General features: G+C 34.9%; 1 protein-coding gene across 1 annotated transcript; it reads right to left on the minus strand.

Annotated features, from left to right (window-relative positions):
- Positions 1-6,163: 6,163 nt before the first annotated feature.
- On the minus strand, positions 6,164-13,641 carry LOC145575975 (acetolactate synthase small subunit 2, chloroplastic-like). The gene is made up of 12 exons (XM_081633756.1): positions 13,217-13,641; positions 11,695-11,908; positions 10,670-10,753; positions 9,943-10,011; positions 9,603-9,686; positions 9,248-9,397; positions 8,928-9,014; positions 8,539-8,643; positions 8,323-8,445; positions 7,603-7,755; positions 7,197-7,262; positions 6,164-6,492 (listed from the first exon to the last, which is right to left on the minus strand). Exons 1-12 carry the CDS (start codon positions 13,423-13,425, stop codon positions 6,403-6,405), a joined length of 1,434 nt encoding a protein of 477 aa, XP_081489882.1. The 5' UTR covers positions 13,426-13,641; the 3' UTR covers positions 6,164-6,402.
- Between the last annotated feature and the right edge of the window lie 360 nt (positions 13,642-14,001).

Below are 14,001 nucleotides of genomic sequence, written 5' to 3' on the forward strand. Positions count from 1 at the left end.
TTAATCTGCCGACTTTATCTAGATATAACACACTATTCAATGTTTCCATAAAATATCCAGCCAGATATGAAAAATTTTGATACAAAACAGACTAAAACAAAAGAAGACTCTTCTACATATATTAACAAACAGCAAAAAATCAGCAACAACTTTAGGCAACTTCCTGTATCCAGCAAGCTATAGCATTTTTATACAGACTCATACATGTCAGACATACTCATTACTTCATAGTAACTTCATAGTAGCAATTATCTCTGTTCCCTTAGAAGGAAACTGGAAAAGAGCTGTAAAATATTATTGTGCAGAGGCATTTACAGAACACTTAAAAACCACTTGAAGGGAAACAATTGTAGTGTTCATCATACCATAATAATACACACTAAAACGGGAAGATAAATTTTTGATATTGATCAGAATTATTCAGGATGGGGAAAGTAATTTACTGATATATTTCTAGTTCTCAAATGCAACAATGAAAAATCTGGATTGGCTAAGACATCACATGCTTGCTTCAAAAAGTCTAGGATCTCTAAAATTGAATCTTAATATACATACTTACATAGTATGAATGTGCTTTCCCCACAAGAATCTTAAAAGGATGCACATACTACTTCAGTATAACATTTGACTAATTCTAGTATGCAAAAACAGCTATTAAATATCATAAACCAAGATGTTTTCTACTAAATTTCTAGTTTATAAGTTACAACAATCAAAGTAACATAAGATGACAAACAGCTACGGAGTATTAAATATCATAAACCAAGATGTTTATAAGTTGTATTCACATCAACATGTAAGTACACCCATACATAAAACTAAGTATTTGCAATGAAACAAGACAAGAATGGATCCAGAGACTACAGACACATAAGTAACATAAGATGATGAAATAACATATCATTATGTCCTAGAGAGCACACTCAGCTGTTTATAATACAAACCCTACCAGTTGCCAAACTGCCACAGCTGCTTGAATCATCTGCCCCTGCATGTACATCAGAGCTGACACCATCACAGCTGCTTGATTCAGCTTGGAAAGCTGCCGCATGATTCAGCTTATAATTCACTTCTTCTTCTGCCCCTGCATTGTACATCAGCTTACGTGAGTACTCAATACGCAGCAAACTAAACTCACAGGATTACAATGGTAGCCATCAAATTGCAACAACATGCACATTAGCAGACAGAAACAACATAAGCCAATGACCCAACCCTTGCTTGTGATTACGTGATACTAAGAGGTGGAACTAGAATCAATCATTCTTCTGCCCCTCATTAATCGATCGTTTCCATTACCAGGCCAATTGATTTGATATGAGAGGCAGTGTGTTATTTACCCTTTCCAACCCTATGATGCTAATGATAATGATTACATTACATACACTAAGTCCCATTAGTGTATTTTATGCAACTTTTGATCGAGTATTATTTTAAAAAATGCTACGGAGGTAGTACTTGTATGCGATACCAGTAAAATTAAAATCAGAAGATTTCATGAAAATTAAAAAAATGCTGCGGAGGGTACTTTTGATTGAGGTATAGTGTGATTACATGATTTGTTTTAGAACTAGAATCACTTAAATCATTTCAATTACCAATACCAACAGTTAATACGAAAAAAGAATAAAAACCATTTTATACCTTTGATTGAAAGAAGAGAGAGGGTTTTATCAGCATTAGCATCTCTAAACAACCCGATGATGCAGGCTGAGTGTCGCTCTACCAGTGCTGCTTGGTATGTACCAATACAGCCAGTATCTTCATCAACGGCAGTAAATGTAATGTAGTAATGAATAAGATAGCTAAAATGAAAATTGACCCTTATCATCCACACTAATTTGAGTTTTGCTCCCTACAAATTAATAAATTGATCGAATCAATAATAATAATAATATAAAAGAGGCCGATTAGCCGATATAGTATGATATGATTTAAAAAAGATTAACCAAACCTTGTGCTTGTTATACTGATCAATTACTTTAAGGGCTAATTCCGCTTCAGATACCGCATCAACAGACGCCATAGCACCTTCACGGCCAAATTTGGACTCTGGTTCATCAAATTTCTGAAAATTCACCGATTAAATTTTACTTAATTGTATATCATAAATCATTAACAAGGAAGGAGAAAAGTGATTGATTACCTAAAGTTTGCGTTTAAGGTGACATTGAACTAAGAAATCGATAATCGCAGAGTAAGTGAAGTGATGTTTCGCTTGTGAAATCAATTCAAGGGCATCAACTTGAATAAAGCAGGCGTCAGAAACATCAATTACAACATCGTTCAACTTGTTCATAATATCAATGTAATTCATGGCATGCAATTCACGATTCTTGGTAGAAAGATTTATTTTTTGGAACAAATTCTTCAAAATCTTCAACACCTTCTCGTAAGTAAACTCCTTCCCGTTTGCGAGTATTCATCATTATCATCCAAGTATTTCATCAAGAAATCATCAAATCCGTCTTCGTTACCTTGATATCTTTCAATATCAGCATCGTATATTCTACGCTCAACCTCCATTGATCCAGAATTTCCACACTTTCACCAAACCCTAATTGTTTTCTCAGTCTAATCCTAATTTTTTGTGTTTTTCAAACCGTCTATACCAATTTTATTACGCTTTCCTCCTATTTTTATAGAAGATGAAAATAGGTCGGTTTTTAAAGATCTACCCGGATTACACTGAAACAGAGAAGAAATTACCAATGCAGGAGAAATTACCAGCTAAATTCATTGAAACAGAGAAGAAGACGGCAATTTCTCAAGAAACAGAGGAGAATGTCGCAATTTCTCAAGAAACAGAGAAGAAGCAGAAGTAAACCTCTCAAGAAATTGCTGAAATGGAGGAGAAGAAGATAATCGCTGACGAAAAAGCGGATGATCAGAAAACAGAGAAAAAAGAGGTAATCTGTGAAGAAGTAGAGGAGATGGCAATCTCTTCAGAAGAAGCCGCTGAAATTGAGAGGAGGAAGATGATCGCTAAAGGAAAAGCTCCAATGGTGGAGGAAGAACAGCTTACAGAGGTTAATGTTGAATGTTGTGATGATGATGATGATTTTGAAGATTTACACGACGAATTCCTCGCTGAACCAAATTCGGAATCTGATAGTGACGAATTCACTACTGCTAGTAAGTGTTCTAACGCTAATATGGATTTTTTTACAGTTTTAATTGTAAGAAGTATCAATTTAAATCTAATTGAATAAACCTAGAACTTGAGGAAATTAATCTTTTCATGATGATCCATGTATCATTCAATTAAATTGTATAAATGACAGCATAAGTATTGACAATCATATGTTCCATGCACTCGGAAAAAGGACCGGATTAGAGTTCGAGTGTCCGAGGAAATTAATGACACATGAGCTCTTTTAGAGATTTGGACATAGGAATTTCTAAATAAACTAGTGTATCTCTCGAGCGTTACTTTGAGTAATTTCTTTTTCAAGGCATGTGGTGTTCATTTCATGAGATTAGGGATATTGATTAGTGACGTGGCACATAAACGTTTTTAGGAACGCTTTTTTTAATATATAAATAATAAAGTATAGATAGATATAGATTAGATGTGTTTTAAAATAATAGTATCAATGTACCAATATTTATAAGGAAATACTCCGTAATTAAATATGTCTATAGTAATGAATTCTCAGCTTGCCCTCATTATTTGCATAGAATGAATAATAGGGTTTCTACTGCCTATTTTTGAGTATCTTTACAGCAAAATAATATGTTGAATTCCTTTCATATTTGCAGGGAGATTCAACGATTATAGCCTCGATTTCGACTGGAGTTTTTCAACCTTTTCAGGGAGCTATTAGAGCAAGAACCAGACCTATGTTGGTTATATGCGATTTGCGATTACTTAGAGGCACTGTTTTTCAAACAGTGGAATAGAAGAATTAAATTAGCAAAGCAAGAATTGCTTGACAATTTAGGGAATGAGACAGACTTTGGAGATTCTTACTCATTCGTTATCATCACTACTTTAGAATGGATTGAAAACCATGGTTTTGCCTTGAAGAGAGCTATTGTTAGGGTTGGTGAGTGCACAGCGGAAGTGAAGATGTGTTTGATTGAGAAGTATAAATTGAATTGATAATTGACAAGATAATTAATATAAATGAATACTTTTATGTAACAACGAGCTTTTTTTATTCCACTATTTGAAAAATAGGAGAATACAAGTATCCCTTTAAGGATTTATATTACCATAGGACTCTTCCTATATTACTCTCTACTCTCTACTCTCTAAGGAGTATTACAAAGTAAGAATAGGGGATTTGTAAAGAAAGGTAAATAGTACAAGGAGGTGTAGTACGTAGGAAGGCTTATGTATGGTATGACTTCTTGTGTTGTGTTGTTTTCAATGATTGAATGCCCATGACCTATATTTATAGGTGTAAAGATGGAGCTTGGAAGAAATGGCCGAAATATTCTAGAAATTCTTCCATCATTCTTTTATCCATAATGTTCTAAAAAATTCAAGAACCATGTATTATATTCTAGCTAATAGCTTCCAATGTCAATAATGCTCTAGAACATTCAAGTAGGATATTATTCTAGAGATTCCGAAAACCTCTAGAATATACATAATACTCCACCAAAATAATGGGCTTATAAAATTTGGGCCATACCCAATAGCTATCCATGTTACAAAAGCATAAAATCAAAATCCAACCATATTAGGGTCTTTTGTAGATGCAGACCTTGAACCAAGATGAAATGGCAAGTGGGTCGACTTCTGTTGTCGAAATTCCTCCTTCCCAGGACCATGACTTGAATATTACTTGTGCTGATTCTTCAAAGAAACAATTCAAGTTCGACCATGTATTTGGGCCCCAAGCTGACCAAGGTACCTGATTGCCTTTTTAATAGTGAATTTAGCTTCACCAGAGAACCGAGGGGTTAACTATAGAACTTTGTTTAGGATTGCTAATCAGAGAAGCGGTACTGTGAAATATGAACTATTTGTCAGCATGTTGGAGGTCTACAATGAAAAAATAAGGGACCTCTTGTCTTGGTGGAGAACACCAGTAGAAGTAAGTGATTCTTAACAGAAAGTTGAATGAAAGCTATTAAATGGAAGCTGTTGATTTTGTTCATGCAAATGTCTTAGTATGGAAGGCTCACTTGTATAGGGTTTAGAATGTCTAAGGGTTGCATTTTGTTTATTCAGGTTGGAAATAAAACAAGCTCCACAACAAATTCCTGGGCTAGTTGAAGCTCATGTTTATGGTACAGATCAAGTATGGGAATTACTCAAGACTGGAAGCCGAGTGAGATCTGTTGGATCAACCAATGCTAATTTAATGAATTTAGTAGCCGTTCCCATTGGTAATTTTTTCTCTGATATAATCGAATGCTAGCTTATTATTGTCTGCAATGTTGTATATGTCTGTCTTCACGCTCTGAATGCTATATAATGGACTCCTGCAACTACATTAACAATGCAATGATGGTAGAAATATTGGAACAGTCGTTACTGTGGAAATAATTAATTTTGCCATGCTTGTAGCTTGCTGCGGATTATTGTGAAAGGGGAAAATTTAATGAATGGACAAAGGACAAAAGGCAACCTTTGATTGGTGGACTTGGCTGGAAGTCAGCGTGTTATGGCTTACTTTTCTCATCTTACCCATCTCTATTATTCAATGGCATTGCAGGAGGTGAATGCAAGACCCTGATGTGAGACTCTATGCTCCCTGAACTTTGCTAGTCGAGTCAAGGGAATTGAATATGGTCCAGCCCGCAAGCAAGCTGCAGTAATTAAAGTGAGTGGAGTTGAGTTTTTTCAACCCGAAGAGGAAAATGAACTTTTTGAAAAGCTGCGAGAACAGCCTTTGATCGCATCAATTATCCTGAATCGCAATGATGTGAAGAGATGTCGCCGTTCCAGAGAACCATACTCGTTGTCCGATTTGGAGGATTCGAGTCATGCGATGGTTATGCGGGGGTGGACAAACAATTCTATTCTAGTTAGAGACCCGGCACTACTAATGAAGGAAATTAAGAGAGGTTGCCTAGATTTGTTTGATTACTTTTGTTATGTCAAAAAAATTTATGAGGGTTTGAACCTTATTCTGCTAATATTGGTTAGAGACCCTTATTTTGCTGGGGATATTATGGCTTACCGTCCAGCTATTTGGAATTTCCATTGCACAAAAATACATGTACCAAAAACAATTTGTTATTACAAGATAGGCAAATGCTTGTTGATATAAAACCTACTTCTATAGTTCTAATAATACAAAGCATAATCAAAAGCAAAGATTGAAATTGCTTTTTGGTTGCGACTCCAATTTTTTTGCATTTTATCTACCAAGTAATAAAAAAGAGCAAAAGACAATTGGACAAGGTAATGTCAAAGTCTCAGAGACATAACTAGAGAGATTTTCACTCGTACAAGGGAAGAGAGAATCCTCGTAAATATGTGGAATCCACCCCAGATTCTCTGGCCAATGCCACTCTTCCAGTACGTGCCACCTACAAGAAACATCATAAATGGTAATGTAAGCCAACATGTAACAACCATAGATGTTTGTTACGGAGTATTACTTAATTAAAATTAATTTAAGTTGTTGACTGTGAGCCTGCCCATCTTTTAGACTACAACCAACAGAGGAGGGAGGAGGCCAGAGGGGAGGACCCAAAGTAGAGGTAGAGGGAAGGACTAAAGGCATGAAAGGATCTCAAACTAAAGTCTCACATACCAAGTTACCAACCCCAAAGACTTCAGAATGCTAAATCATACAAATTTACACAGTTAAACATGATTAGTATATTGTACATGCAGTGAAATTGTAGCGCTATATATCTTTGACACAGTGTCAAACCCCTATCCCCAAAAAGCACTTGGTGTATAGATACAAAAGTATAGAGACCTTGCTCTTTAAATGATTTTGATTTCCATTCTCTCGAGGACTATTATAGACTTATAGTGATCTGAGGACTATTATAGACTAACACACCACCTACAAGACAAAACCACACTATACCATATTTCAGCAACAGGTCTTCAGCTTAGGCATTACCAACCGCATTCTGTCATGCACTAACTCACTGTAAAGTGAAAACTGCAAGCTCGTCTTCAGACCAACTTAACCAACTAAGGCAATATACTGAACCAGGGGGAGGTTGGGGGGGATACAAAATTAATAATTCAAAAGTGGAAGAAAAAAAATACAGACCTCACAAATTCCATAAGGCTCCAATAATCTCTGTAGCGCAACCATTTTGTCTAGATCACCCGTAAGCTGGAAAGACAAGTCAGAAATGTTAGAAAGATCCTCAATACCCTAAACTCCCAAATCCCTACCATTGTTGATATCAGTGTAATTCTATTCTAAATTGCTTAGTTTAGGACTTTAGGTTCCCTTTAAAATAGGCCATTTTCACAAACTATACTAATTCGCCTGCCCATAGTGTTTCCCTAATTCATTATCTGTAATGCAAAATGTTACAAGTCACCAATCACAAAGTGGGAAAATAATATAGGAAGGAACTACTGTAAGTAGGAGGGGGTATAACTTTAAATCAAGAAGCACTGCTTTGTTGAGAGTAAGAAAGAGGGGGAAAAGGGAAAATCACATGTACCTGTAAGGTGATGGTATGATCAGAGACATCTACAGCTTTTGCACGGAATATATTGGCAATATCAAGGACATCTCTCCTGGCAGAAGTATTTACAGCTACTTTGATCAACATAAGCTCTCGCTCTGAAAATGGCTGGTGAGTAAGGTCCTGAATCTGTAGCAATAAACTTTCCATAGTCAGGTTGTCAAATCTTTCATGCTTCATGAATAAGATACTGGTATAGAAGCTGCTGAAAATCTAGTACTGAGATAAAGCTTAAACCTTATGCATTACACTAGGTGAATGAAATCTAGCCACTGACTAAGAATGGAACCTTTACTTGAACAAAAAAGTAACTCCACTTGTTTCCAAAAAAAAAAAAAAAAAAAAAAAAAGTAACTCCACAGTAAAGATGGGAGATCATGCAAGATGTCCAGATTATTTTTACCAAAATGATACCGAAAAAAATATGTGATTAAATCGAGCATCAAGACACTATATAAGGAAGAAATTCATAACTTCTGACTGCATTCATTGTACAGGGCTTTCGGGAAAACAAGGATCTCACAAATTGATACTCCGCACAAAAGCAAAGTTCAAATTACGTTTTACTACTGCGTTGCATTAATGGTACATAAATAACAAGAAAAAAAATACTAAAACTCTCACAGCACATATATGTCTGCCTGAAATTAAACGTATTTGGGCAACAGTATATACATTCAGAATTCAGATACTCACCTCGTGAAGGTCTACTAACTTGCTAAGTTGCTGAACCAATTTTCCAATCGACTCCTCATTTCCAGGAATAACAGTTGTGATACGAGAAAGACCCTCCTTTTCAGCAGGGCCAACAGCAAGACTCTGAGGATAATTAGAAAAAAGGAGGGGACATATGAATAACATAACACAAAAGAAAATATATATATACATAATGTAGTCAGAATCCATACCAACCTGAATGTTATAACCCCTACGAGAAATTACTCCTGTAACAGTGTTGAGAACTCCAGGAGCATTATTTACTACCATGCACAGAGTATGTGACCGAAGTCCACTTGACTGAAATGATGAAAGAAGCACATCAGAGCATTAGCAGAGCAGGTTGTACTACAATCAACCAGCAAAATTGTGCAGCTATAGAATGTGAACACTCAAATCACACTTTCATTCTTCAAACCAAACAAACACGAAAGTTCAGAAAGATGAACATCAGAAAAACCAAAGGCATTAACCTTAACCCTTCAAATGAGGCTAAGTTATTTTAAAGAGCTATCCCTGAGACAAGTTTGTCATGTCAAACTAAAATTTTTGAGTATCACATAATAATAGATATGAAGTCTTACATCGCCGTCATAAAGAACACCCCAGTGAGCATCAAGTACTTGATTAACCATGGAGATATCATAAGGCTCCACGGGATAAACATCGCCCTTCAGAGAATAAAAAAGTTATATAAGTTCAAAGGTCTTATTTTAAGCACAACGTATCTATTTTTATTTTTTAATCTATGAGTTACAACTAATACTGCAATAATCCATATAATCAATTTGTGCTTGCGAAATGATGGACATTGTAAGCATATGGCTTGACAATCAGTATATGTTTATAACCACAAAATATTACTTTAATAGGAGAAATGAGATTAGCACAGAAATCCACTTACACTGGACGATGATCCCAGATCACCATTGATACTTCTTTTTGTAGACTCAACAAGAGCATTAACAGCTTTCTCTTCAAGATCAGGATAAGAAGCAGCAGAGAATCTCCAAAAAGGAGCTGTCTGACCCATCCTTTCCCGCCTTAGAGCAATCTATCACATGAACAAAAATGAAAATAGCTAAGTAAACTTCTTTTCCATAAGTTCAGATGGAATACGATTGTAAACATTAGTAGAAGAGTCAACATTTGGTTAGCTATTCCAAATTTTCCGCTCCAATTTATGACTATGAACATTTATTCTTTGCAAATTTCTCTGATCTTCCACTGAAGATAGTACAAGTGTCTAAAAGACTTACCTTTCCTGTCCTTGCAATTTCTTTAATTCCAAACTTGCTAAAATTTCTCAGGACAGCAGCCATCTTACCAGGATCTCCAGTCACCTGCAATACAACAAATAAAATTCCAATTAAATGGAGATTCTACAGTAAGCAGGAGAGAATGATCATTTCTGGAACAGTTTGGACAGAAAAACAACTTTTGGAGCTTAGGCGTCAAGACAATTTCATGATGGTAAGCTTCTTGTATCAAACATGGAAACAGCTCCCTAATAGAGTGCAACATTGATTAACCTACTTACAATAGTGCACAAGATGTAAAAAATTATAAAATTAAAAAAAAAAAAAAAAAAAAACTAACCTCCACAGTCACCAAGTTTTCTGAGATATCCACGATTTTTGCCCTGAAGATGTCCACTAACCACTTTATCTGAAGACCGAAAACTTGAACATTTGAGTCAAGAATCAGATAGTTCACCAATACACCTTTCGCTGACAAAAGCAAAAAAGCAACTATCCAAGCTTGTTCTTAATTAGCAGAGCATGTCACATATGATAACCAAAGGATACTATAACAAATTCTAAAACCACCTTTTCCTAAAGATGGACATGTCAAGAAATATGATTACCAATTATAGAATTTTATCAATAATTTGTATTTTTTAACACCCATGATGTTATGAAGTAATAATTCCTAGACAAACTGATTTCAAGTTCAAGCAGAAAACTCTCAATATCAGCATGTACGAAATGATAATCAAGAATTTACTCTAATACTATATGGAGATTGACTTACTAAGACATGACTTGAGCAGGTCTTGAGTAAAAGGGTGTAAATACAAGGAAGGGGTGACTTTTTGGTAGATATGAGGAAACTTTTAATATTCCTCTAAAATAAAGGTAACTCAATACAAAAAATTTGCATTAAGATGTATACTAAACTTTTTTGAAACATTTTTCTAACACCCTAGATGTAATAAATATCTCCCTGATATCTTCCTTTCTAGCTGACCATTAGTAATGTATAAAATAGAGATTAAAGTAATATATTGCCTCCATAAGGCACTCAATTTAACTCGTGAAACTACCTCGGCATGGGTATTTGCATCAGCATTAAGCTTTACAAGCATGAGTTCACGTTCCACTTGTGGTTCTCTCGATAGATCTTCAACCTGCAAGACAGTAACTAAGACAGTCAGTAGCACTCAAGGACTACAGCTATCCAAGGATGTTATCAAGGACATGTACCATAAACATTATATGATGCTCTGTTATAAAGTAATTTACGTAAGAATCCATACGGAACAATTAAATAAAAGGAAATTATATTAAGAAACACATATTTGAGCATAAGTAACGGCATACAAGTTACACAGAAGAAGGCACTGATTGCATCAGTATCATACTATCCTAAAATGTGCATCATGTGATGGACAATGCTAGCACTTTAAAACAACTGCAAACTTTACACAGTGTACCTAACGGACGGACATAAAGCCTAATTCATGCACAAATGCAAGTTGAAACACACTATCCGTCTTGCCAAACTTGTTAAATTGTGTAGAATGCTCCATGAAGATTGAGTGTTCAGCAGCTTCTCATATTCTGCATTTTTATAGGACGACAATTGCAATACTATGTATCATGTCGACCATACTTTCATTTACAAGCATCACTCTAAATTTATTTAGAAGATAAACATGTGAATGTTTCACTGCTCAATTTGCAATACCATGATAAGATGATAGGACCTGCAGTTGAGGATCTAGAGGTCATAATTCTCTCAAAGATGACAGAAAAAATGAGGTTTAGGCAAATTTAGATTTGTTTAGGTCGTATCAGCCAGTTGGTACTGTAAGACCTTAGTATATTATCTAATCCAGGGAAGCCATGAAAGTATTTAAACCAAACCCTATGCCCACTAATTCATAAAATTACTAGCATATAAGTCACCTATCTGGCTTATTAAAAGAGGACAAGTGTTACAAAAGGATCATCAATGACCAACTAAAAGAAACACAAACCAGTCATATAAGTAACCAATGCGACTTTTTGAGACATATCTTATCAAGGCATCATCAGTGACTAACTAAAAGAAATATCAACCAGTTACCTTTATGACACTAACAAGCTTATTAAGCTGTTCCATTACTTGGCGCAACACCTTCTCATTCCCACACACTACAATGGTAAAAAGAGCCTTATCTTTGTTCAAACCAACAGCCAGAGACTCAATGTTGTATCCTCTTCTAGAAATAACACCTGCAATTCTATTGATTATCCCACTTTCATCCCCAACAAAGACTGAAATCGTGTGGCGCATCACCCTAGATATGGAAAAAAATAATTAGATATTCAGATTTAATACGATTTTCATTTCCAACTAAAAAAATTCAAATACCTCAGAAAGAATGACAGGAAACAATGAAAAAAAAATTTAGTGTTATCACTTATCACTACAAGATAACTTCACAGAGTGAACACTCACATGTAATCAAGAAATACAGAGTATATTGTATTAGGCAAATTACGTTTCCAACCTGCCTGACGGCTGAAGTAATTCCCTCCACATCTCCCCTATCTTAGAACTAAACAAGGAGTGAGGGAGGGCTAATAAAGAAGAGATAACTGCATCAGGAATAAAGCTTCTAATAAGAGTCAGGATATTGATGACAGTAACTACTACCACATAATTACAGAAAATAGAAGTTCAATATTTGTCCAACGGCGTGAACGGACGATCCATTTGGCAAATAATCGACTTTCCTCAATCACCAATCTCTGGCATAAAAACTAAAATTTCAGATAACTGCTTGCTGAATCATATAATCCCTTTCCTTGGTATGATGAGAGCATAATACCACTAGTCGTTGTTCACCACAATTTTTCCTTTCGATAATCACTAAATGGAATATCATTTCCTAAACTGGTTTGAGGTACAAAAATAAATAGGCAAAAAGGCACATGACTTGAAGAAGCCAAAGGCCAGTCATAGATATCATCACATAACAATTACATGGCCATATTAGGACAAGAATATACTCTTTCATAAACAAATACAAACAACCATCAAAATTAAGTAAACACATCATTGAAGTCATTCCTTTACTAAAACGGCAAAACCTCTATTCACCTAGAAAAGATCATTTCCTTTTCCATAAGTGAGTAAACTAGCTGAAAAAGGAAGTCTGGCAACGACATATATTCGACAATTTTGATCAGGCCATCATTGTACAATCAAGCAAGAGCACAAATTTTAGACACGTACTTCTCTTACTTCATCAAGAATCCAATAAAAATATCCCACTTATATCATAATCCAAAATTAGATTCTTTAGTTCTTATGTCATGCTTCAAAAAAAAATAAACAAGAATTTACAATAGCAACACCTTATTATAACATCAATCAAGCCAAAATACAATCAATTAATAACCAAAATCATCAACATATAATCAGAATAATTAATAACAAACTTATTTTAGACAAATATCTCTAAACAAACACCATTCAACAGGCAAAATTCCTTATTTTTTTCAGTGTCCACTAATTAACAGTAAAAAGAATCAAACTATATAAATTAAAATAAAATAAAGTAACAATTGGAAAACCAAAAAAGACAGGATTTTGAATTTACTTGGGATGAACTGAAACAGGCACTGCATTGACTGTAGCATTAGCAGAAGCATTCGTTGCCTTCAACCTTAAACTCATCGACATGGGTTTTACCAAAACCGTTGTCTGAGCTCCAAAATCGGGTTTTCTCAAAAACCCACATCCTAATTCGGGTCGGGTACTCAAAGTTCCAAGCTTTCCACCATTACCATTCAAAGATACAGCCGCCATTAGAGAGAAATTGAGGAAGATAACACTAGTCTCTCAAACAAGAGGTAAAAGTTGGAAAGAAAAAAAAAAAAAAAATCGCCTTAACACCCAATTCTTAAAATCAACAAAATTAAATAAATAAGGGTCCTGAAATTGTTCTTCTTAATTTCAATTATGTTTGATAAAGTAATGTTGTATGAGTGTTTTTTAGGAAAATCGTTTAGGTTGGCAGAACATTATAAGAGTGTGCGTACTGTGGTAAATGCGGCCATTGTTAAAGCATGTGATAAATTGGGAAGAGTGGTCCACTAGTCACTAGCCAGTAGCCACATAAACTAAAGTACAACACTAATTTTGGTTAAGCAATTAACTAAGGAATAGTTTTCTTTCTTGTCAAAAAGAAATAGTTTTCTTTAAATATGTTATTGCTGGGGTAACAAAACTTTTGTTATTGTGGCTTTCTTTATCTCCATGACTCTTCATTTTATGGAGTTGTAAAGTATTTTGATCTAAATTATTCATACTTAGGTGGGTTTGGAATCTAAACTAGTAAATTGCTGGTCTTTTTTTATAATTTGTTGGTAGATTTTATTCATA

Source organism: Chenopodium album, chromosome 13 (genome assembly GCF_948465745.1).
Source record: "Chenopodium album chromosome 13, dcCheAlbu1.1, whole genome shotgun sequence".
NCBI classification, from domain to species: domain Eukaryota; kingdom Viridiplantae; phylum Streptophyta; class Magnoliopsida; order Caryophyllales; family Amaranthaceae; genus Chenopodium; species Chenopodium album.